The sequence below is a fragment of the Narcine bancroftii genome, chromosome 1 (assembly GCF_036971445.1).
Source record: "Narcine bancroftii isolate sNarBan1 chromosome 1, sNarBan1.hap1, whole genome shotgun sequence".
Lineage (NCBI taxonomy): Eukaryota > Metazoa > Chordata > Chondrichthyes > Torpediniformes > Narcinidae > Narcine > Narcine bancroftii.
Window position 1 is genome coordinate 102,520,280 of NC_091469.1, and position 25,147 is coordinate 102,545,426.

At 40.0% G+C, this 25,147-nt stretch overlaps 1 protein-coding gene across 2 annotated transcripts in view; it reads left to right on the plus strand.

The window, feature by feature from the left end:
- LOC138761848 (tubulin beta-4B chain-like) overlaps positions 1-25,147 on the plus strand; it is a 58,565-nt gene that overhangs the window by 1,530 nt on the left and 31,888 nt on the right. Inside the window, exon 2 of one of the 2 annotated variants that reach the window (XM_069934723.1) lies at positions 22,699-22,807. The exons of the other annotated variant lie outside the window; for it this stretch is intronic. Coding sequence (XP_069790824.1) covers positions 22,699-22,807 — 109 coding nt within the window. The remainder of the gene's footprint in view (positions 1-22,698; positions 22,808-25,147) is intronic. 2 annotated transcript variants of the gene reach the window in all.

Consider the following 25,147-nt stretch of genomic DNA (forward strand, 5'->3'; position numbering starts at 1 on the left):
GGTTGTAAATATACCATGAGAATAATTAAACCTAACATGAAGAAATGTTGGAAATCTGAAACAAAAAGTGCAAGATACTAGTAAACATAAAATGCTGGAGAAGCTCAGCAGGTCAAACAGTGTCCTTTATGTAGCAAAGGTAAAGATACATAACCGACATTTCAGGCTTGAGCCCTTCATCAAAGTATGGAAGCATGTCAGCAGATGTCCAAACAAAAGGGTGGGGGGGGAGGCCAAAGGTAGGAGCTGATAGGTAGAGAAGGGAGGGTGGGGACAGCAGCGATCAGGGGAGGAGAGATAGCTAGGTGAGTGGAGGAGGAAGGGAGAGAGAACTGCAATTGTGTTCTCGTTTGTTACCAATTTAAATAACCTATTTACCAATTAATTCATGGATAATTAGTGCTTTTCATATTTTCTGTGACAGGATACATGGAATACACATTTTCTGCACAGCCCATTGAGTTTCTGGCTGTTTTTTTTTACCTCCCAGAAAAAATCCAATTATTTTTGTTCCTTGAGTGGAGAATTTAAAAAAATATATGTGGAGGAGAATGACAGAACAACCACTTCCATATCACACACAACAATGGAAATTTGAGCAAGGAATTTAGAACCTTAGAATATTACAAAACAGAAAACAGGCCCTTTTGGCCCTTCTAGTCCATGCTGTAATGTTTTTCTGGCAAGTCCCACTGACTTGTATCCATTCCATATCCCAACATATCCCTCCTATCCATGTACCTATACATTTATTTTAAATGTTAAAACTTCTGCCCTCATTCAGAACTTCAACTGGCAGCTCATTCAATTCTCCTACCACTCTGCAAAGAAATCCCCCCAATGTTCCCCTAAACTTCTCACCTTTCACCCTTAACCCATGCCCTCTTGTTTGCATCTCACCTAACCTCAGTGGAAAAAGCCTACTTACATTTATTCTATTTATACCCTCAATTTTGCACACTTCTATCAAATCTCTCCTCATTCTTCTACACTCTAGGGAATAAAGTCTTAACCTGTTTAACCTTTCCCTGTAACTCTCTTCCTCAAATCCTGGCAACATACTAGTAAATCTTATCTGCACTCATTTTTATTGACATCTTTCCTGTAGTCAAGTGACCAAAACTGCAGACCATTCTCCAAATTTGGTATCACCAGTGTCTTGAACAATTTTACCATAACATCCCAACTCCTATACTCAATACTTTGATTTGTGAAGGCCAATGTGCAAAAAGCTCACTTTACGACCCTATCTCCTGGTGATGCCACTTTCAAGGAATTATGCATCTGTAGTCACATATCCCTCTGTTCTATTGTACGCCTCAGTGGCCTACCACTTAACATGTTTGTCCTACCTTGGTTTGTCCTTCCAAAATGCAACACCTCACTTGTCTGCATTAAATTCCATCTGCTATTTTGCAGCCCATTTTTCCAGCTGGTTCAGATACCTCTAACATTTGAAAACCCTCCTCGCTGTCCACTGCACTTCCAATCTTTGTGTCATCTGCAGACTTGCTGATCTAATTTACCACATTATCATCCAGATCATTGATATAGATGACAAACAAAAATGGACCCAGCACTGATCCTTGAGCTACACCACCAGTCACAGGCCTCCAATCAAAGAGGCCACTACCACTGTCTGGTTTCTCCCACAAAGCCAATGTTGAATCCAGTTTACTACCTCATGTATACTGAGTAAATGAACTTTGCAACAACCTTACTAAAGTTATATAGACAACATCCACACCTTTCCTTCAACATCCTCCTTGAAAAACCCTACAAGATTGGTTAAACACAACCTACCATGCACAAACTCTTGTCATCTATCCATTAATCAGTGCCTGACAATTCAAATACTTGTATGTATGATCTCTTTGAACAATAACTTGCCTACTGATATCAGGTTTATTAGCCTACAATTTCTAGGGCTTTTATTTTTGGAGCCTTTTTTAAACAACAGAACTATACAAGCTAACCTCCAAACCTCCAGCACATCACCTGTAGCTAAGGAAATTTTTACTACATGTACCAGGACCCCTACAATTTCTTCACTAGCCTTCCTCAAGGTCTGAGAGAATACCTTGTTAGGACCTGGGTATTTATCCAACTTTATTCACTTTACAACAACAAGCAGTTGTTCTTTCATCTGTCTAGGTTCCATGATCTTACTGCTTGTTAGACTCACTTCCATAGACTTTGTGTTAGTTTCCTGAATAAATAATAATGCAAAAACCCACTTAAGATCTCCCCCATCTCTCTGGCTCCATACACAGCCGACCACACTGATTTTCAAGAGGACCAATTTGTCCCTTACTATCCTTTTGCTCTTAATATACCTGAGACTTTACCTTGCCTGCCAAAGCAACCCTCCTGATTTCTCTCTAAAGTTTTTTTTCCTACTTTTATATGCTCCTCAAGTACCTCATTGGCTCCTTGTTGCCTACACCTTCTATACAGCCCTCTCTTCTTTACCAGATCTCCAAAAACCAAGGTCCCCTATACCTATTAACTTTGCCTTTAATCCTGACAGATATATACAAACTCTGTACTTCCAAAATTTTACCTTTGAAGGCCTTCTACTTACCTCACATATCTTTGCCAGAAAACAAACTTGCCCAATCCACGCTTTCTATTTTTAAAATATTTTTGTTTTTTCCATAAGCTTATATAAATTATGTATATTATTATCTGTCATTATTCCTAAATATTTAATTCCATCCTTCCATTTAAATCTACTACCTTTTTGGTATCTTTCAATTTCAAAGTTCTGCAATGGCATTATCTCACTTTTATACATATTTATTTTACATCTTGATATTCTTCCATATTTTTCTAATATTGTTTGTAATCTTATCAGTGATTCAGTTGGGTCAGACATAGATAATAACACATCAGCAGCAAATAAAAGAATATTCTTCTTGTTCAACTTTGAAGCCCTTAATATCCAGATCTCTTCTTATAATTTCTGTCAGAGGTTCAGTAGCTAGGATGAATAATGCTGGTGATAGAGGACACCCTGTCTACACAAGTGAAAAATAGATGACATTTGGTTATTAGTTATAATTTTAATTTGTGGCTTACGATGGAGAGTTTTTATCTATCTTATAAATTTTATATCTACACCAAATATTTCCAAAATAAGAAAGACCATTCTAATTAATTGAATGCCTTTTCTGCATCTAAAGAAATAGCTATGTTTAGATTCAACCTTGATTTTGCTCTATGTATCATATTGAATAATCTACCTAAGCTATTTGAATAATGTCTTCCTTTAACAAATCTCACCTGATCTGAATGTATTAATTTTGGTAAATACGCACCCGGTCTGTTGGCAAGTGCCTTTGCGAGAATTTTTTAGTCTGCATTCAGAAGTGATATTGGTCTGTATGATGATGTTTTTAATGGATCTCTACCTTTATTTTACCTCTGCCCACACTGCAAACTTATCTGAATAAAGAACACAGCAAAGAACCACAGAACCAGTTTTAAAATACGAACTGTTTTAATACTTCAATTGTAACACCAGTGGGAGAGAGAGTAGCATTATGAAATATCAGTGATATTCCTTAGTGCTGATTCCCTTTCTCAAAGTTTGTACAGAAATGGGTCAATTTATATAGTAAGTTAGATCAATGCCTACATATGATTTCACGTGTTCTAACTGATTGGAAACAGCTTTCACATTTGTTCATAGAATTTCTTTGTTCATTCAGTGATGTCTCCCATAACCTTTTATTACTTCTTAGCTTCAATTACTCATTCAACACTGTCACACCTAATGTCTCTTACAGATGTAGAAAATTACGTCCTTGGCTTTGTCCGCCATGTGGGCAAGTCAGGGCTGCATGATTCTAGCCATTGAGGGGATGAATCTGTGATAAAAGTTGGCCATCCCCACAAAATCCTGCAGTCCCTTGGTCGTGCTGGGCCTAGGAAACTTTCGGATTGCCTCCACCTTGTTTGGTAGTGGCGTGGCCCATTCCTTGGTTATCCTATGGCCAAGGAAGTCAATGGTCTCCAACCCGAATTGGCATTTGGCTGGATTGATTGTCAGTCCAAACTCACTCAGCTGGATGTAGAGGTTGTGGAGGTGCACCAAGTGTTCTTGCTGGTGTTTGCTCACCACCAGGATGTTGTCGAGGTAGACGAAAGTGCTTTCCAGGTCTCGGCTCACCACATCCATCAGCCGCTAAGTTTACATGGCATTCTCCAGCCTGAATAGCATGCATAAGAATTCAAACATGTCGAACAGGGTGATGATGGCAGTCTTGGGGATGTCGTCAGGGTGTACGGGGATCTAATGATATCCTCACCTGGGGTCCACTTTAGAGAAAATCGTTGCCCCATGCAAGTTGGCTGCAAAGTCCTGTATGTGAGGCATGGCATAGTGATCTGGCATAGTGGCCTCGTTAAGCCGGCGGTAGTCGCCGCATGATGTCCAACCTCCAGTGGCTTTGGTCACCATGTGCAGGAGAGAAGCTCATGGACTGTCTGACTGCCGTACTATGCCCAGTTCTTCCAGCTTTTTGAACTCCTCCTGAGCTAGTTGGAGCTTCTCCAGGGGCAATCGACTGGCTCTTGCATGGACTGGTGGGCCCTGGGTCAGGATGTGATGTCGCACTCCATGTTTGGGTATCTCCAAGGTGAACTGGGGGGTAAGCACTGTCGGAACTCCGTGAAGATCTTGGCATACTCATCTGTGGAATGCTGCACCGAGTCCAGGTGGGGAGGCTGGGAGTCTGGTGTCCTTGAGAGGGAATGTCTAGAATGACTTTCAGGCTGTGGGCATGCAGGAAATCTCCCCCGAAGAGCAGTTGTTCCACTGCTGCCAATGTGAACACCCACAAGAAGTGGCAGCCTCCCAACTGCATTTGGACCCTATGTGTGCCATAAGTCCTGATGGTGCTATTGCTGGCAGCTCTCAGCGTTGGGCCCACTTGTCCATTTCTGGTTTTCTGCCCCGACAAGGGCAGGACGCTGACCTCCACCCCTGTGTCCATAAGGAACTGCTGCCCTGATTGAAGGTCCCTCACGTTCAGGAAGCTGTCTTGTTGGCCAGCCATCATGGTCATCAGCGATGACTAGCCCTGGTCTTTCCTTGATATGTGCATGGTGGTTGGCATCAGCAGGCTTCGGAGCCCCATTGCTGGTGATAGAAGCACCACTGGTCATTGGGGTCACCTCCCTTGTGGGGTTGCTTCTCCCTCTGCGATTCGGCCCAGGTCTGACTGAGGGGTTTGGCCAAGAGCCCCACGGACGCCAAGCCCTCTCTCTTTTGTTTCCACAAGATGTCCGCTCGTGCTGCGGCTTTCTAGGGGTTACTGAAGTTGGCGTCCATCAGGAACATTTGAATGTCTTCAGGTAATTTCTCTAAGAACACCTGCTCAAACATTATTCAGGGTTCATGCTTTCCAGGGCACTCAGCATGTGGTAGTACTGGGTGGACTCTGCTGTGACCTGCCAGATCTGAAACTGTGCCTTAGCCTGGTCGAACCAGACGCAGGGCTGATTCGTCCGGAAGGTTGGCAGCTTCAAGGCGATTGCATGGACTGCTGCCGGCTCACTCATCGTTGGATTTAGATGCTGTTTAAAGCATTGGGGTTTAATTTGTGGCTTATGATGTAGCCATGCGCTACTTGAAGAAAGACACACACGGGTGTAGTGCAGTATAGCTCTGTGTTTTATTGGGGCTGAAGCCCAGCTTTTATACTGTTGGCGTTCTTGCCATTTGCCCCATCAAGTGATGTCATGCCCACTTAACAATAGTGGGTTTCCCACATGCTGGTCCCCTTCTTGCATTACAATACCTTCTTCCCTGCGCGCTATCCCCAAGCTGTTGGCTGTGAGATGGGGGCCAGCGCCATGTTGGAAGTGTTGCCGGTTTGCTTGCTGAGGCCAGTGCCGGTGCGTGGTCTGCTGGCTTCTGGTTGTGCTTGCCACCCAGAGCGCCAAGCTGATTGCTACCGTGGCGTGCCACTACAATATGTTATAAATATTAACTTCTGTTTCTATTGTATTTATCATTCTGGATGACTCCTCTGCTTTAACCTACCAAAATAACACTTTATGTACCCGTTCTCCTAGTTCATAATAATTTTGTTTAGTTTTTAATATCATTGTTTCCATTCTATATGTTTGTAGTGCATTATATTGTAACTTTTTGTTCCCTAATATTTTATATTTTTCTTGTATTCCTGATATCTGATATTCTTTTTCCAATTTTGTTATATTCTTCTTTAGACCTTCTAAGCATATTCTCTCAAGATTTTTAGTGTAAGAAATAATTTGACCCTCAAGTAAGTTTTAAGTGTATCCATATTAGAAAACTGTTGTCAGTGGAAGGAAAATTGTTTTCACAAAGTATTTTTGTCTCTTAATAAATTCACAAAAATCCTTTTTCTTTAGTAATGTAGCATTAAAGCTCCATCTGTACATTTTTTTTTCTTTTCCATTATTATGATAGATGACGTTAATAGTGAGTGGTCTAATAAAAATCTTGCCAAGCACTCCACTTTTATAACTGTAACTGGGCAGACATTAAAAATAAGTCATTTCTTGTATGTGAGTCAAGTACCCTTGAATAGAATGAATAGTCTCTTACTAAGGGGTTGAGTCATCTCTATATATCAATTAGATTTAAATTCTTCATAAATGATAATGTTGTTTTTGCAGCTTTCGCCCTTGTTATTGTTCTCACTGATTTGACCAATATTGGATCTAAACAAAAGTGAAATCTCCTCCAATCAATATATTTTGCCTTCCCGCTGCAGTTTAAAAAAAATTATCCTTCATAAAGACTTCATCGTCATAATTTGGGGTGTAAATATAAATAAATGACCACGATTCTGCATAAATTTTACAGTGTGCCTTTACAAGTCTTCCAGCTTGATCTGTTAATGTCTCTTCTATTATTATGTATTATGGTGTATTTTTATTAATTAAAATCGCTACACCTCTTGCTTTTGATCCAAATGAAGACAATATTACTTTCCCACCCATTCTCTTTTTAATGTAGCATGTTCCAATTTGGTAAGATGTGTTTCTTACAAAAAGACTACATCTGCCTTTAATTTTTTTTCCGGTATGCCATTTTCTCTTCACCCATTAATTCCATTAACATAAAACTAATAAATTTTAATATTCCATCCATTTTCTTCTTTAAAACAATATTTTTTAAACAGTAAATTTTCTTTGATTTTTTAAATAATAAAGTGATACTTCCCCTTTAAGAAAAACACAATGGTCTTAGCCCTGACGGTCACCTATACATAGTCTCGAAAGCCCTCGAGAAAAGCCCACAGAATCTCTTGAGGAAGACGAAACCTTCCCTCTAGTGCCATCTTTTTTTGTTTCTCCTTTCCAGGTGCCATTCTCCCCCTTAGACCAGAGTTTCCACCCTGCTACCACTTTTCCCAGATTTTATTTTCTTTACTGAGCTCGACGTGAATATTTACTTTTAAACAATAAATACAAGATGGTTTAACAAAAACATTTTAAAAGTCAACTTTTACAACTTTTACTTAGTTCCATTATAAATATTTTCACAATCTTTTCCCTTGGCAGCCTTGATCTTTTTTTCTTTATAAACTTTGCAGGAATTCTTCCACCTCATTCTTATCTTCTTTGGCTTGGCTTCGCGGACGAAGATTTATGGAGGGGGTAAATGTCCACGTCAGATGCAGGCTCGTTTGTGGCTGACAAGTCCGATGCGGAACAGGCAGACACGGTTGCAGCGGTTGCAGGGGAAAATTGGTTGGTTGGGGTTGGGTGTTGGGTATTTCCTCCTTTGCCTTTTGTCAGTGAGGTGGGCTCTGCGGTCTTCTTCAAAGGAGGTTGCTGCCCGCCAAACTGTGAGGCGCCAAGATGCATGGTTTGAGGCGATATCAGCCCACTGGCGGTGGTCAATGTGGCAGGCACCAAGAGATTTCTTTAGGCAGTCCTTGTACCTTTTCTTTGGTGCACCTCTGTCACGGTGGCCAGTGGAGAGCTCGCCATATAACACGATCTTGGGAAGGCGATGGTCCTCCATTTTGGAGATGTGACCCACCCAGCGCAGCTGGATCTTCAGCAGCGTGGACTCGATGCTGTCGACCTCTGCCATCTCGAGTACTTCGACGTTAGGGATGAAAGCGCTCCAATGAATGTTGAGGATAGAGCGGAGACAACGCTGGTGGAAGTGTTCTAGGAGCCGGTGATGCCGGTAGAGGACCCATGATTCGGAGCCGAACAGGAGTGTGGGTATGACAACGGCTCTGTATACGCTTATCTTTGTGAGGTTTTTCAGTTGGTTGTTTTTCCAGACTCTTTTGTGTAGTCTTCCAAAGGCGCTATTTGCCTTGGCGAGTCTGTTGTCTATCTCGTTGTCGATCCTTGTATCTGATGAAATGGTGCAGCCGAGATAGGTAAACTGGTTGACCGTTTTGAGTTTTGTGTGCCCGATGGAGATGTGGGGGGGCTGGTAGTCATGGTGGGGAGCTGGCTGATGGAGGACCTCAGTTTTCTTCAGGCTGACTTCCAGGCCAAACATTTTGGCAGTTTCCGCAAAACAGGACGTCAAGCGCTGAAGAGCTGGCTCTGAATGGGCAACTAAAGCGGCATCGTCTGCAAAGAGTAGTTCACGGACAAGTTTCTCTTGTGTCTTGGTGTGAGCTTGCAGGCGCCTCAGATTGAAGAAACTGCCATCCGTGTGGTACCGGATGTAAACAGCGTCTTCATTGTTGAGGTCTTTCATGGCTTGGTTCAGCATCATGCTGAAGAAGGTTGAAAAGAGGGTTGGTGCGAGAACACAGCCTTGCTTCACACCATTGCTAATGGGGAAGGGTTCAGAGAGCTCATTGCTGTATCTGACCCGACCTTGTTGGTTTTCGTGCAGTTGGATAATCATGTTGAGGAACTTTGGGGGGCATCCGATGCGCTCTAGTGTTTGCCAAAGCCCTTTCCTGCTCACGGTGTCGAAGGCTTTGGTGAGGTCAACAAAGGTGATGTAGAGTCCTTTGTTTTGTTCTCTGCACTTTTCTTGGAGCTGTCTGAGGGCAAAGAACAAGCCATATAGGCCCTTCTAGTCCACACCGATTTACGGGAAACTCCATTAGTTCCACCTAGCCACTCCTATGCCCATAACCCTCCAACCCCCTCTTATCCATGTACTCATCTAGCCTCCTCTTAAAAGACAGAATTGACCCTGCCGCAACTACTTGAAAAATCACTGGTTGCCTTCCGCTACTTTGACCCTCAAAGTCTTGGGATTTATCATTGAGTATTTAAAGTTTTAAAATCATGTAGTTGTCTTTTTACATCTTCAAATTCTTTTTTGTTTAATCAAGTTGGGCTAAAGTCTTGAAAAAATAGTACTTTTTCATGATCAACCTCGAGCGGGCCATTATGCTGCTTTTAGAATTATCTCTTGTTCTTGGTAGCTTAAAAGTCTCACCAAAACTTGTCTTGGTCTCTGATCTTCTGGGTCTGAGTGTTTGGTGAGCTCTCTCGATATGTAGTTTTTCTCCAAATTCGTCTTCTTCGAATACTTGTGGGATCCATTTTTGTAAAACGTTCATTGGGTCTCTTCCCCAGATTCTCTTCCTTCAATCCATGTTTCGGACATTATTCCATCGACTAAAGTTCTCCATATCATCATTTTTGTCTAGCAATTCTTGTTTATCCGACTCTCATTCTTTGGCTTTTTTTTTCCCCAGAGCCTCAAGTTTTTCATGCCTTTTCATCAATTCAAACTCTGCTCAACCCATTCTCTCCATCACATCTTTAACAATCTCTTATTTTGGATATTTTCTCCATTACCATTTTAACACTTATGAAATGGTTACTCAAAGTCTCCATTTTTTCCAGGATGATGCTCAATTCTTGACCCAATTCCTTAGTTTTACCTGGTTTTGCCTGTCCCGTCGCCATTTTTGCACCTCTCCCTTTCGTACTTTCACCTGATATATCATTAAGTATTTAAAGTTTATAAATCATGTAGTTGTCTTTTTTAGTCTTTGTTCTAGGCTGCCTTGGTTTCTTCGTACTAGCTTTATTCATTTTTGATAAAGAAATTCCTAATTTTTGAGTTTTAGTCATCTATTTAGTACTCTTTACTGAGACCTCAACCAAAACACATCTGTCTTAGTCCTTCGCATGGCCATGCTTCCACCCCCCCACCCCCACTTCCCCATCCACACTTTCTAGATCCTTTTTCATTTCCTCCAAATTGTCCTTTCTCCAATTTAGAACCTCAACCTGAGGACCATACTTCCTTATCCATAATTATTTTGAAATTGATGGCATTATAATCACTGGATCTAAGGTGTTCACTTTCACAGACTTCTGTCACCTGTCCTGTCTGGTTCTCCAACAGGAGATCCAGTATTGCAATCTCTCTCTCATTCGTACATCAATATATTGTTTGTGAAAACTTACCTGAACATATTTGACAAAATTTTATAGTATGGGAGTCCCAGTCAATATGTGGAAAGTTAAAATGATCTACTTTACTACTTTATGTTTCATACAGCTGTTTGCTATCTCCCTGCAGATTTACTCCTCCAATTTTTGCTGACTATTAGGTGATCTATAAGACAACCCCACAAGCTTTTTCGGGTCTGTCCTGTATGAGCACAGCTGTGATATTTTCCCTGACGAGCAATGCTGCTCCTCCCCCTTTCATCCCTCCCACTCGATCACATTTGAAGCAGAACCCCAGTTCTGCCCCTCCTGCAACTAAGTTTCACAATGGCCACAATATTATAATTCCACATACCAATCCATACTCTATAGTCATCTGTCTTTCCTCCAATACTCCTTCCATTGAAACAGAACATTATTAGAACTTGAGAGCATTATTTCCATCACACTTTTGATTTCTGTCCCTCTATGCAGTCTTATCATCATCTTTTCCCTCCTCCACACCACCATCTGTTCTGGCACTCTGGTTCCCATCCCCCTGCAAATCTAGCTTAAAACGCCAGAGCAGTACTAATATTCCTTCCTCTAAGGATATTATTTCCCCTCCAGTTCAGATGCAAACCATCCCATGAGATCAAGTCCTACCTTCCCTGGAAGCGAGCCCAATGATCCAGAAAACTGAAGCCCTCCCGCCTACACTTTCTCTTTAGCCACATGTTAAACTGCATTACCCTCCAATTTCTAACCTCACTAACATGTGGCTCAGACATCAATCCTGAGATCACAACCCTAGAGATCCTGTCCTCCAACTTCCCACTTAACTCCTTAAAATCTCTTTGCAGGACCTCATTATCCTTTCTACCCATGTCATTGGTGCCCTACATGGACCACAACATCTGGTTGCTCACCCTCCCTCTTATCTCAGACCCTGACAACATACCATGCAGGATTCACAATCTCTTTCACAGGACCTCTTGACTTTTCCCCTCACTTTTGAAACCCCATCACTGCAACTCACCTTTCCTCCTCCCTTAGTCACAGGGCCAGATTCTGTACCAGAAACCTGACCACCATGGCTTGTGCCTGGTAGGTCATCTCAATATATATTATTGAGGGAAACAGGCACAGGAGTATCCTACACTGCCCTCTCCCAACTACTTTGCTCCTGCCTCAGCATGTATGCATCCCTGTAACTCCTATTTATCACCTCCTCACCCTCCCATATAATCCAGAGTTCATCCAATTCCCTAACACAGGTTGTAAGGAGATGCAGTTGGATGCACTTCTCACAGATTAAGTCATCAGGAATAATGATGGCTTCCCCAACTATCCACATTCTGCAATGATGATGACTCCAAAGAACTCAAATTTTCTCACCCTTTTCATCTCTGTTCCCCAATGATCACTGGATCATATGTACACCTTTAGTTTTTCCTTCCTCAAGTTCATAATCAGCTCCTTGATTTTGGTGACATTGAATGTGAGGTTGTTGTTGGTACATCATTCAATCAAGTTTTCAATTTCCCTCCTGTACGCTGACTCATTGGCCCTTTTTATACAACCCACTACCATGGCATTGTCAGCAAATTGATAGATGATGTTGTTGTACTGAACCACACAGTCATAGGTGTATAGCGAGTAGAGCAGAGGCTAAGAATGCACCCCTGTGGTGCTCCAGTACTGATGGAGATTATGGAGGAGATGTTCTTACCAATCCTCCCTGATTATGATCTGGAGGTGAGGAAATCAACGATCCAATTACACATTGGGGTGTTTAGACCCAAGTTTTGGGAATTGAGGATCAAATTTGATGGAATTATGGTGTTGAATGCCAAACTAGTCGATAAAATGCATTCTGATGTATGTAGCTTTGCTGTCCAGGTGTTCCAGGGCTTTGTATAGAGCCAGTGAGATAGCATCTGTTGTAGACCTGTTGCTACGGTGGGGGAATTGGAATGTATCTCTGCTCAGACAGGAGTTGATATGCTTCAACACCAGCATTTCAAAACACTTAATCACTGTTGACGTGATTACTACTGGTCGATAGTCATTTAGGCAGGTTACCACACTTTTCTTGGGGTTACCACACTTTAATTGCCACCTGTTTAAAACAGGTGGGTATCACGCCCTGGCAGAGTGAGATGCTGAAGATATCTGTGAATACAAGTTGGTAATCACAAAATTTTAATACTCGGTTGGGTACTCCGTCCAGACCAAATGCTTTCCTTGGATTCACTCTCCTGAAGACAGCCTGCATGACATCCTTTTATACTGACAGAAGAGGATCATCAGGGGACATAGGGATGCAGATAGTGGTGGTTCTTCCTTGTTCTAGTGCTCAAATCTGGTTTAGAAGACATTGAGTTTATCTTGCAGTGAAGCTTTGCCATTTCCCACTAAACAAGATTTGGTTTTGTAGCAGGTTAAGCCCTGTCACAGCTGTTAGGTATCCTTTGGGTACTTTCATTCCTACTCCCACTGACTTACCTATCATTCGGCCCAGTTTTAATGAGGCCCAATGTAAGCTTGAGGAAAAATGCTTCCCATCTGAAGGTACTGCAGCCTTTTGGGTTTAATCTTGAAATCATCTATTTCAGATAATTTGCTTTTTCGGTTGCAACCAGAATTGATCAATTCTAATACATAGTTATCCATCTGTAATATTAACTCAAAATCTCCCTTTGCTCACACATCGCTTAATCTGTTGGGCATTTCTGACATTCTCCTTTAGATTTTCAGTCTTAGGAACTGGGTCTAACCTGAATTTCACAGTTTTAACATGTCTCTTTGTTTCCTCTTCCACCAAACTAGCTTAATTACTCTTAACCAGATTGTCTCTTAAATAGTGGAATTACCTTACTTTCTTTGTCCTGTCCACCCCTCTCCCACTTTGCAACTTTCAATCAATTTGTTTCATTACTTTGACAGTTCAAACGAAAGGTTTTCAACCTGAAACATTAACTCATTTTCTTTTCATGGGTACTGCCTAACCTGCTAGGTTTTTCAATAAATTTCCATTTTATTTCTGTATTAAATAATGAGTAATCTGTGCTAATCTTTGTTTTACACCTTGTATCTTTGTCGAACAAAAATCCAGTTTTCTCAGCAGCAGGGTATTGGAGTCTGACACCAATAAGCTGTTCCACCTGGCAGTGTTTGTGATTAGATGGAATAACTGCACTCATTTGACTTTTCACTCATGGAGTTGGGAGCAAATTGAAGATCAACTGCCTCTTAGTTGGCTCCAGCATACGGAAAACAGATATAGAAGTGGGGCATGCTTGGAATGAATGCATAGAATGATATTACCTGGAATCACCATTATTCAGAATGCCCCAAACTAATTACATTTTTTCAGTAAAGGATGATCTCTACAATGGTTATGTCCACCAAACCAGGCCTATGTACTGACTTTGTGAAAGAATCTGATGAAAGTTGTGATTGCAGTGGTGAATGAGCCACTGGTAGAAGCAACCAAAATGCAAATCTGTAGTATTGCCCAGTGGTGGTTTCATACAATAATTAAGTTATTTTTCATCAGTATGTATCACTTGGAAAGATCCCAATACACTTTATTGTCTGAATTTGAACTTACTGGGTGAGTGAGAAGCTCAAGCCTTAGGCAGGGACTTGATGCCTTTCTGTGTAGAGGGTAAAGAACTTCAAATTGCTGGGTGTCAACATCTCTGAAGATCCATCCTGAGGCCATCGTGAAGAAGGCTTGCCAGCGGCTATTTTGTTAGGAGCTTGAGAAAATTTGGTATGCCACCAGACTTGCAAATTTTTACAGTTGTACTTACTGGCACTGACAGAACATTCTGATTGGTTGCATCCCTGTCTGGTATGGAGGTGCCAATGCACAGGACAGGAAAGGGCAACAGAGGATTGTGAACTCAGCCAGCACCATCATGGATGTTAGTCTTCACTCCATTAAGGACATCTGTAAGAGGTGGTATCCCAAGAAAGTAGCCTCCATCACCAAGGACTGTCATCATCCAGGTCCTGCCCTGTTCACACTAATACCATCAGTAAAGAGGTACAGGAGCCTGAAGACAAATACCCAATATTACAAAAACTTCTTCCCCTCTGCCATCAGATTTCTGAATGGACAGGGAATCACAGGCACTAATTTATTTATTTTTAAATAGTGTATTTACGGGAATGCAATTTATAGCAATTTTTGCACCTGTAGTGCACAATACTGCTGCCACAAAACAACAAATTTTGTGACACATGTTCATGACAATAAACCTGATTCTGAATCTGATTTTTTTGATACCAGAAGGAATTAATGTCTTCAATCTTTGTCTTCATGCAAATGTCAGGATGTGACTTTGAAGTGACCAACTTGTATTTTTGCATGGAGGTAACCCTATAGAGAAGAAATCTGTCCACTTCCAATGAGCTAACCCTCTAGAAAAGAAATGCTGCTTAACTTCTAAACTGAGGGGTGATTTTTTTTCTCTCTAACTCAATCTTCCTTGGATGGATGTATACTCTCAGAATACATTGGAGATGGCGTCAGATGTAGGAAGATATGATGACTTGAAAAAGGCTAATTATAGAGGCAGAGATTTCAATTTACTGAAAGATGACAGACACAATTTTGCTTTGCACTATTAAGACAGGCAGGAATTCTATCAGTTGTAAAAGAGGCAAAAAGTAAAGATCCTGAATTTGATTGAGTAATGGAGCTGATCAGATCTCCATATGAGAGATGTGTAAGACCAAATATCTGTGATAGTGTCACATTTAACCAAACAAGATTTGGAGAGTTTATTAAAAACTAAATAGAATTTCTCTAATTACTTGAAATCTTGCTGTGGTGGGCCCAGTTTGTATAAATGCAGCTAGAAGAATAGATCCACTCTTGAGATCCTTCAATATAATGATTCTATATGGTCACCATATATCCATGCAAAGCAAAACAACCAAGCTATAGGGACTTCTGACTGATTGAATAAGAGGAAACAAGTGAATTTAAAGCCATAATGGCTCAGAATTGACTCTGTTGATTCCAAAAAAGTATTATCCAATGGTGAAAAGACATCAAAATAGTTGAAACAAATTTAACTGAAATTGGCTGCAGAAGTGCTCATTTGTTTTTCTTCAGTTTTTGTTAATTGGTAATGGGCAAAAGAATTATTGAGGTTGGAAAAAATATTCACCTTACTTTCAACATACGGTACTTAAGAAGAAAAGGTCTGAAGACCTGGATAAGATGCTGGATAGGGAATAACAGAGGAAGTAGAAGGTACTATTATCTCAGTCTGTGAGAATGATGGAAAGACATGTTACTTCTAAAGAGGTAGCAAAAGTAACTCAGGACTTGATTGGAAGATAAGATGTTGAATTAAAAATCTGCCTGCAGAAGCATTTCTGGGAGTGGATGGATAATATAGTGGAGCAGGTTCTATTGGGAAATATTGGAAGCAATTAACATTGATTCCTCCAATAGCATCTTTGCAAAGCAGCACAACCTCCACCCATCATGAATGGTTAGACCACTAGTCTTGTAAACCAGGGATCGTGAGTTTGTTCCTCGCTGAGGCCTCATTTTCTGTAAGGGCCATTTAACAAAGTGGCCACTCTCTGTCTTCCTTATAGTAGACAAAGTTAAAGAATTTCATGTATGTTACTGTGGTGAATCTCTGCCAAGCTGCCTGTCTCCTCTCTTGCGAGCCTTGCTATACTAACATTGGCTGTGCATTATCTCTACTGTTAAGGACACTCCCCTTGGGTATAACTGTGTATGCACCTATTGTCTTTCATTATTGTACCATGGGTTTCTGCTAATAAAGGCATGATTATTGTTTGACCACATCGTCTTTGTCTACTTCATCAACAGGCACTTTATTTACATTCTAAAACATGTAGTATTATGTGACAATAATGGAACCTTTACCTTTAAACTTGGATTAAAAACCTGTAAATACAAAGCAGGTAGCCATAAAATATCGATGAAGCTTTGAGATTCCAATAAAAATCACTGCTCTTTAAAGAGGAAAACCTGTCACCCTGCCCCAAGTGTGACTCAGCAATACAGATGAAGTAATAGTTGTAAAGAATAACAAACTGAAGAAAGTCAGTGCATGGGACGTCCACCTTAGTAGAGCAAAGACATTTAGATCTGGAATGGAAGTCTTGCTCTCTCATTTCTTTATAATTTAGAACCATAGAGTTGATGTGTAAGAATTTCATGAATAGCAGTTTTGAACTACATGACTAAATTTGGGATATGACAACATGAGCTCTTGATGTAGAAGGAAGTAAAATAAAAACAGAAAATGCTGGAAACGCTCAGCAGGTCAGATAGCATTTGATAGAAGAAAGTTTTATTTTTCAGGTCAAAGATGCTTCAGGAGAACTGGGAAAGAGAGGTGAGGGAGGACCATGTTTGCATTTTATATTAAAACTTTGATTTGCTTGCTCTTGATCATTGATAGCTTCCAATGAGTTTCTATTGACATATTTTCAGCATTGGAAAAGTCCAACATAGTGATTCGATCTTTTAAACTTAACTTGCAGCTGAATGTCTCACCTGCCTGCATTTGCCCTATATCCCTCCAAACCTTTCCTTTCCACGTGCCTCTTCAAATATCTTTTAAACATTGCAATAGTACCTGCCTCAACCACCTCCTCTGGCAGCCCATTCCATATACCACTCTCTGTAAAAAGAAATTACCTCTTAGATTCCTATTAAATCTCTCCACCCCCCCCCCCCCTTCATCTTAAACTAAATCCTCTAGTTACCAATTCCCCTACTTTGGGCAAGACTTACTGCATTCACCTGATCTATTCCTGTCATGATTGTGTACACCTGTAAGAGATCACCTCTCATTCCTCTTGAATGCTAACAAATAATGCCCCAGGCTGCTCAACCTCTCTGTATTGCTCAAGCCTTCAAATTCTGGCAATATCCTCATAAATCTTCTCTGCACCCTTTCCAGTTTGACATCTTTCATGTAGCAAGGTAACCGAATATGAACACAATATTCCAAATGTGGCCTCACCAATGTCATATCGAACTTCGATACTCAATACTCTAGTCTAACTGATGAAGGAAAATGAGCCAAAATTCTTTTGACTGCCCTATCTATCTGTGTTGCCTCTTTCAAGACACTATGTACCTGTACTGGATCTTTGCTCTACTACACTCCCCAGATCCCTTCCATTTACTGAGTTGCTCCTGCCCACATTAGACCTCCCAGAATGCAACACCTTACATTTCTCTGTATAAAATTCCATCATACATTCCTCCGCTCAAGATCCTGCTGCAATTTTTGGCAACTGTCTTCACTATCTACAATACCAGTCACTTTTTTGTCATCCACAAAGTTGCTAATCCGTATACACTTTCATCAAAATTATTGTTATAGATGACAAACAGCAGTGGATCTAGTACTGAACCCCAAATCACACGTCTTCAGTCGAAAAACAACCTTCACTCTGCTTTCTTCCAAGAAGACAATTTTCTATTCATTCAGCTATATCTCTTTGGATCCTATGCAATCTAACCTTCTAAAGCAACTTACCACGTGGAACCTTGTCGACTGGCTTGCTGAAATTGATATGTCCAACATCGACAGGTCTGCCCATATCACCCTTCTTGGTCACATCTTCAAAAAACTCAATCAGATTTGTGAGAATATCCTCTCTTGTAAAAATTCATGCTGATGATTATTAGTCAACCCTTGTCCATCTAAATAGGAGTATATCTTCTCCTCAGAATATTGTGGGCAGTTAGCACTGCAGTTAACATAACACGAGTGTCCTGGGTTTGAATCCAATGCAGTTTGTAAGGAGTTTCTATGTTCTCCCTGTGTCTGTGTAGATTTCCTCCAGGTGCTCCAGTTTCCTGCCACTTTTCAAAACATACAGGTTAATTGGGGTATTTGGGCAGCACAGACTCATGGGCCAGAAGGTCCTGTTACCATATTGAATGTCTAAACAAATTTTAAATTTAACCTTATTGAACAGAGGCACAACATTTTCCACCTTCCAGTTTATATGCCCCTATTCTCCACAGTTTTAAATTTGTAATCAATTCACTTGTGAGTAAAGTGCAGATTCCAGATTTTATTCAAGGTTATTTGTATAGATTTTGGTTTGACCATGTAGAAATTACAGCACTTTTTATATACAGTCCCCTCATTTCAGGGCACCATAATATTTGGGATCTAGCAATGGTATGTATATTAGTCATGTTTTGTACATTGTGGCATATCCCTTGCATGCAATGACTGCTTAAAGTCTATGATTTATAGACATCATCAGGTACTGCTGTATCTTATCTAGTAAGACTCTGCCAGGTGTCTACTGCAGCTATCTTCAGCTTCTGCTTGTTTCAGGGCTTGTCGGTTTAAGTTTTTTCTTCAGCATATGGAAGGCATGCTCAATTTGATTTAGATCAGGTGACTGACTTGGCCATTCAAGAATTTTCCAGATTTTAACTTTGAAAAGTTTTTTTGTTTTAGCAGTATGTTTGGGATCACCATCACCAAAACTAAGGAGCTAATTGTTGACTTCATGAAGGGAAAGCCAGAGGCAAACAATCCAGTGATAATTGGGGATCAGAGGTGGAGGGGGTGATAAATTGAAGTTCCTGAGAGTCACTTTCATGGGGATCTTTTCTGGACCCAACACACTAATAGCATCGTGAAGAAAGCACATCAGTGCCTCTGTTTCCTCAAGAATTTGCTGAGGTTTGGCACAACACCAGAAACTGGCAAATTTCTACAGATGTATGGTGGAAGGTGTGCTGACTGGCTGCATTACAGTCTGGACACCATTACCCCTGAGCATAAAACACTCCAAAAGGTAGTGGACATAGCTCAGGACATCACAGGCAAAATCCTCCCCACTATCGAGAACATCTACAAGGAATGTTACTGTCGGAGAGAAGCAGGAATCATCAAGGATCCACACCACTCAGCACACACTCTGCTCTCACTGCTACCATCAGAAAAGGTATAGGTGCCACAAGACTTGCACCATCAAGTTCAGGAACAGATGCTACCCCTCCACCATCAGACTCCTCAACGACAAACTCAGGGACTCATTTAAGGACTCCTACATGTTGTTGATTTTTTATTCTCTGCATTGCACAGACAGTTGTTTACATTCGCTATCTGTTCACTGTTCTTTATTGTTAACATGTAAATGGTGGGTACAGTTATTTTGTACTACCAATGTGGTAATTCTGCCTCACCTGCAAAAAATAGTATTTCATATTTATTGTCAGAGTACATACATACATGACATCACATACAACTTTGAGATTCCTTTTTCCTGAGGGTGCAGCAGAATTACCACTAATTGGTAGTGTAAAATTTAACTGCACTTAGTGCGAACATGTAAATAATCAAAAGAATTGTAAACAGACAATGAATACAAACAAACTGACTGTAATACAGGGAGAGCAAAGAAAATCAATGAAGTGCACAAGTAAGAGTCCTTAAATTAATCCCTGATTGAGTTTGTAGAGGGGTAGCAGCTTAAACAGGTTTTAGATGTGATTTATATAGTAAACTGGGGCCAATGTCTACATGTGTTTCTATAAGCTCTTGGCTCAAGATGATCACAAATGGCAGAAATTATTGACTAATTGGCAATTTCAATATTTCCACTTCTGTCAGCTTTTTTGGATTAACCACGTACATTGAGAAACTTTCTGATCCCGCTTATCTTCCTTTGTCAGCTGTATTCTGATAGTTTTGAAGACTCCTATTGTTTAATTATATTTCTTCATATAATAAAATGTACAAATTGAATAAGTCTTTTAATTATGGTATATATTCTGCAGCTTTGTGACTTCTTACCTTATCAACAAAAAATATACTTTCTATGGTTTGTCTCAAACCATAACTTTCTAGTCAGCCATTTTACTAAAAAGTCCTTACTAAAGCTCTTTATTAAAGCATTAACTCTTTGTTAATGAGTTTAATTACTATTTTGTTAGACTGGTTGCTTCAGCAACAGCCTCACAATTCTCTGCAATTATGGTGCCCTGAAATGGAGTAACTATGTTAAAAAGTGCTGTAATTTCTACATGGTGAAACCACAATATTTACAAATAGCCTCAAACAAAATGTGCTCTTTAATCACGTGAATTATTTGATTACAAATTTAAAAATGTGGAGCACAGGGGCAAATAAAGGAAAAAAAGTGTCTTTGGCCCAAACATTATGGAGGGCACTATATATCTGATCAGCCCCAGGAAATTTGTCCACTTTCATATACATCAGGACCTTCAGCACCTCCTCTACTGTAATTCTAATTGTACTTAAGAGACTACTGTTAACTGTCCAAGTTCCCCAGTCCTCATGTCTTTCTCCACAGTAAAAGCAGGGAAGTACTCATTGAGAATGTTGCCCGTCTCCTGTGGTTTCACACACAGAATTAACCACATTCATTCCTGATGGGTCTCATTTTTCTCTGTTTACCTTTTTTCCTTTTATGTACATAAGTTCTCTTAGGGTTATCCTTAACATTATCTGCCAGAGATATCTCCTGTCCCCCTTTTGTCCTCTTGATTTTCCTTTTTAGCTTTCTCCTCAGTTCCCGAAACTCCTCTATGTGTACTTGATTCCAGCTGCTTTTACCTATCCCATGCCTTCTTTTCACTGTTGGCCATATGTGAGATTGCAACTCTGTGTGTGTGTGTGTGTGTGTGTGTGTGTGTGTGTGTGTGTAACTGTTTTGTCCTGACTGATGTTCAGTTTAATATATCCAGGCAAGTGGAGAGTATTCCATCACAGTGTTGACTTGTGCCTGCTGAACTTGAAACTTGGATTGATACTGCATATTAGAAAATGAACAATGGCAACAATATCAAGCCTCTGACTTGTCTGAGTAGCTAAAGCATTTAGATTAGATTGGGGTTCTGGTCAATGGTTATGTTAGGGAATTAGGTGGTGATAATGTAATTAAATCTTATGGGTACATAATTTACTGTTGTTGGTGATAGTTCTGCCTGGCACTTTGGTGGGATGAATTGTACTTCACATTTAATAGCACCAAGTTGAGATGATAATACAGATCTTGTGGCATTTAAGAAGGACTGAATTCTACAACCATCAGCCAACAGCTCCATGTTTGACTATGATGGACGAAAGACAATTGATAAAGCAGCTAAAGATAACTAGATGCAGCTGTTGCCCTCAGAAATACCCACAGCCATATCCAGATGCTAATATAATTGGTCATCAATGGCAGCAAGCATACTTATGTATTTATTCTGAATATGACTCCAGCCACTGAAGAATTTCACCATTCTCAATGAAATTGGTTCTTTTATCCACAGGTGTACCGTGATCGGGAACTGAGGACCCATAAATTAGGTGGGCTGCTGGAGAGTAAGTGGGGAAAACTTCCAGTGTGTCATGGAAATGGGCCCTTCAGCCCATTGAGTTCATGCCATCATCAAGCACCCACGTTCACAACACAAACTCATTCATATTTTTCCTGAGATAGAGAGAGTTTATTTTCTGTTACTGTGGAGGACGTTGTATATTCTTACTTGCTGGATTTTAATCATATATTTTGATGACGAAAGCCAATCTATTTTGTCTTTCAGAAAATTATGTCTATTCTCCTAAAGCAGTGATTTTCAAACATTTTCTTTCTATTTACATACCACCTTAAATAATCCCTATGCCAGACGTGCTCAGTGATTAGTAAGGGATTACTTAAGTGTATGTGAGTGGAAAGAAAACGTTTGAAAGCTACTGTTTTAATCATACCTAATTGACTTGTTATGTGCATGGTTTCATAATTCCAAAGGAAATGGGCCAATGACAATTTTTCTCAAGCAAAATATTTCATTAATAATTGAGTCTAGAGCAGTGGTTCTCAACCTTCCATTCCCACACACATACCCCATCTTAAATAATCCCTTACTAATCACAGAGCACCTATGGCATAGAGATTACTTAAAGTAGTATGAGAGTGGAAAGAAAAAGTTTGAACACCACTGTCCTAAAGCTATTCGCTTAACGAGTCCAGTGTTCTATCTCCCGATCAGAAATTCCAGCTGGACAAGGATATTAACCTGACTGTGTCTCTATCATATTCAACATATAAATTGTTTTTATTTGAAAGTTAAAGAATACACAAGTTGCTTCTTTAGTTCAAATAGGCTCTGTTGAGACTAAACCACTTTAAAAGAGTAAAATCACTCAAGGATCTAGAATAAATGTATCTTCAATTAATGATTGTGTCCATACATACTAGACCTAGTCCTCTTAATCATACATCACTCATTTACATGTGTTAATAATGACTTTATACTTTTTTTAGTTCTGGGAAGTTATCAGTGATGAGCATGGCATCGATCCTACCGGAACTTACCATGGAGATAGTGATCTCCAGCTCGAGAGAATTAATGTCTATTATAATGAGGCTACAGGTATTAATTGGCATATTTTACATATTTTAGGCTGTATAATATGAATAAGAATGATGATTTCTATCTATGTCACATTCTCTGATCAATGCCACCTTTTAAAATTTTAGCATTTTAAGAAGTCTTTTTTATTTCTGTTGTCAGTGATAAACTTGGTAATTTGATTCCTGGTACCTCAGGATGAGAAGGGATAATTTCCTGGTTTTTGGTTTGGATCAGTTTCCAAATCCATATTTGCTTTGAAAAGAGATGCCAGGTTTTTTCCTTTTCCTTAACAGCAACAACACATGGGACTTTTTGTAACTACTGCAGCTTGGGCAGATAGCATAGTTAGTGTAGCAGTTAGCACAACACTATTACAGCACAGATTTGAATCTGCCACTATCTGTAAGAAGTTTGTACATTCTCCCTGTAACTTGTGTGGATATTCTCCTGGGAACTCCAATTTCCTCCCACCCTCCAAAAATGTACGGGATTAGTAAGTTAATTTGGTGTAATTGCCGGTATGGCCAGAATTGGCTTCTACTGTGCTGTAAATAAAAACAAAAGGTTTTGATAATTGTATGTTATCTGTATTGAATCACTGACTTACTCATACCATATCGAAATTCAAGCAAGTGCTGAAGACCATTCTCAGAAGACAAACAATATGGGGACATTTTGCTGCTTTTTGACCACTGATTTGCCTTCTTCTGCCCCACCCATTCCTCCAATTTTCTAAGTAGAAAAGTAAAATATGGTCTATGAAATCAGGACAAAAGGTTAGGCATAAACACAAATGCAATGAAGAGACCCTAGGTCTGCATGAGGCTTTCATTACAAGATAATTTAGTTGGGTAAATTCTGTACATAGGACAATTATACTTTGGGATCGCCTGTTTTATTACTTACCTCTATTTATGAAGCTCATTCAAATTCCACATTTAGAGAACTCCATGATTCAGATCCATTAATTCTAGCTGAGAGAGCAACAGCAATGAAGATCCAATCTTCAGTGTAGTTGCTTTCTGACTGTTCATATGTATGAGTAACTAAGGCCTATTATCATTGCCACCTTGAAGCTTGGACCTTGGATGAGGGAAATTCACCTTGAAAATCCTCAAGCTTCTTCATTTGCTAAATGGCACGTGTGATCACCTATTGACGCAGCTTCTATTTCAAGCATGGGTTGACTGGTAGTATGGATTGTCTGGTAAGAGGATATGAGAATAGATTTAAGTTTAAAGCTACCTCAGGTTTATATCTGCTTCTAGTCTGTTACTCTGACCAGATACAGTATGTGAGAGGTGCAGATATCCTGGAAGAAATAGAGAAAACTGAAAATATTCAGCAGGTTTGGCAACAGAAACAGGAAGAGAAACAGAATTAATGTTTCCAATCTTTAATCAGAAATAAGAAAATTTACAAATTGAAGATAAGTAAATATTTCAGGACCCACTGGTGTATTCCAACATGGAACTAGCATACTATGGTCATTGTCCCAAATATGGAAGCTGTGGACGTTCCAAGGAAGACTTCTAATTCAATCTGGGGATAAAATATCCTAACCTGCATCCTGCAATGAGACAAAATGATCTACTTGGGCACATTCCTGTGGAAAAGCATGATTGGCAAGGAGGAAGTAGGGAAGGATAACTCCAAACAGCTGACAAAATCAGTGCACTCTGGTCTTGTCATAACTGACACACTGTTTCACCAGAGAAAGAACTACAAGACATCAGTGGCAACTCAGAGAGTGACACCAGTTAGATTTGGTCATCAAATGAAAAATATCAAGAACCTTTTATTCACCTGATATCTGACAGGTTCTGATTGCTGTTGGAGACTGGTTGTTCATGTTATTATAGTCATCATGGTTCCACAACATTGGTGGCAAAGGAAATCTTGCTGTTAGAAGATCAGTACTGTTAGGTCTGCTTTGTTCATGAATGAGTGAGACAAACACCAGACTGAGTCGAAATCAGGGTTCTTTGTTCTTTATTACCGGATTGTAACACTTGCGACTAACAATGTTAGTCGGAGAATGCATTCTGCCGTTATCAGCAAAATGGTGATTTTTTATACCCTTGGATACATGCTTAGAACATCATCATATCATTACTTGTCCAATGACTAAAACTGTTGCTATCCTTTCCCTGCTAGCTTCCTGCCTCTCAATCCATCAATGTCTCTCTTATCTTGTAAGTACAAGGATGCATTCACATCTTGTTACAGCCCTGTACAGGGTAACTCCTTACACATTCCCATCTCATGATGTTTTACCTTACAGTACTTAAGGTCTCAATTGGCCATACAAAGGCAGCTGTTCTCAGACAGATCCATGCAGACAACCTGATTTCAGCT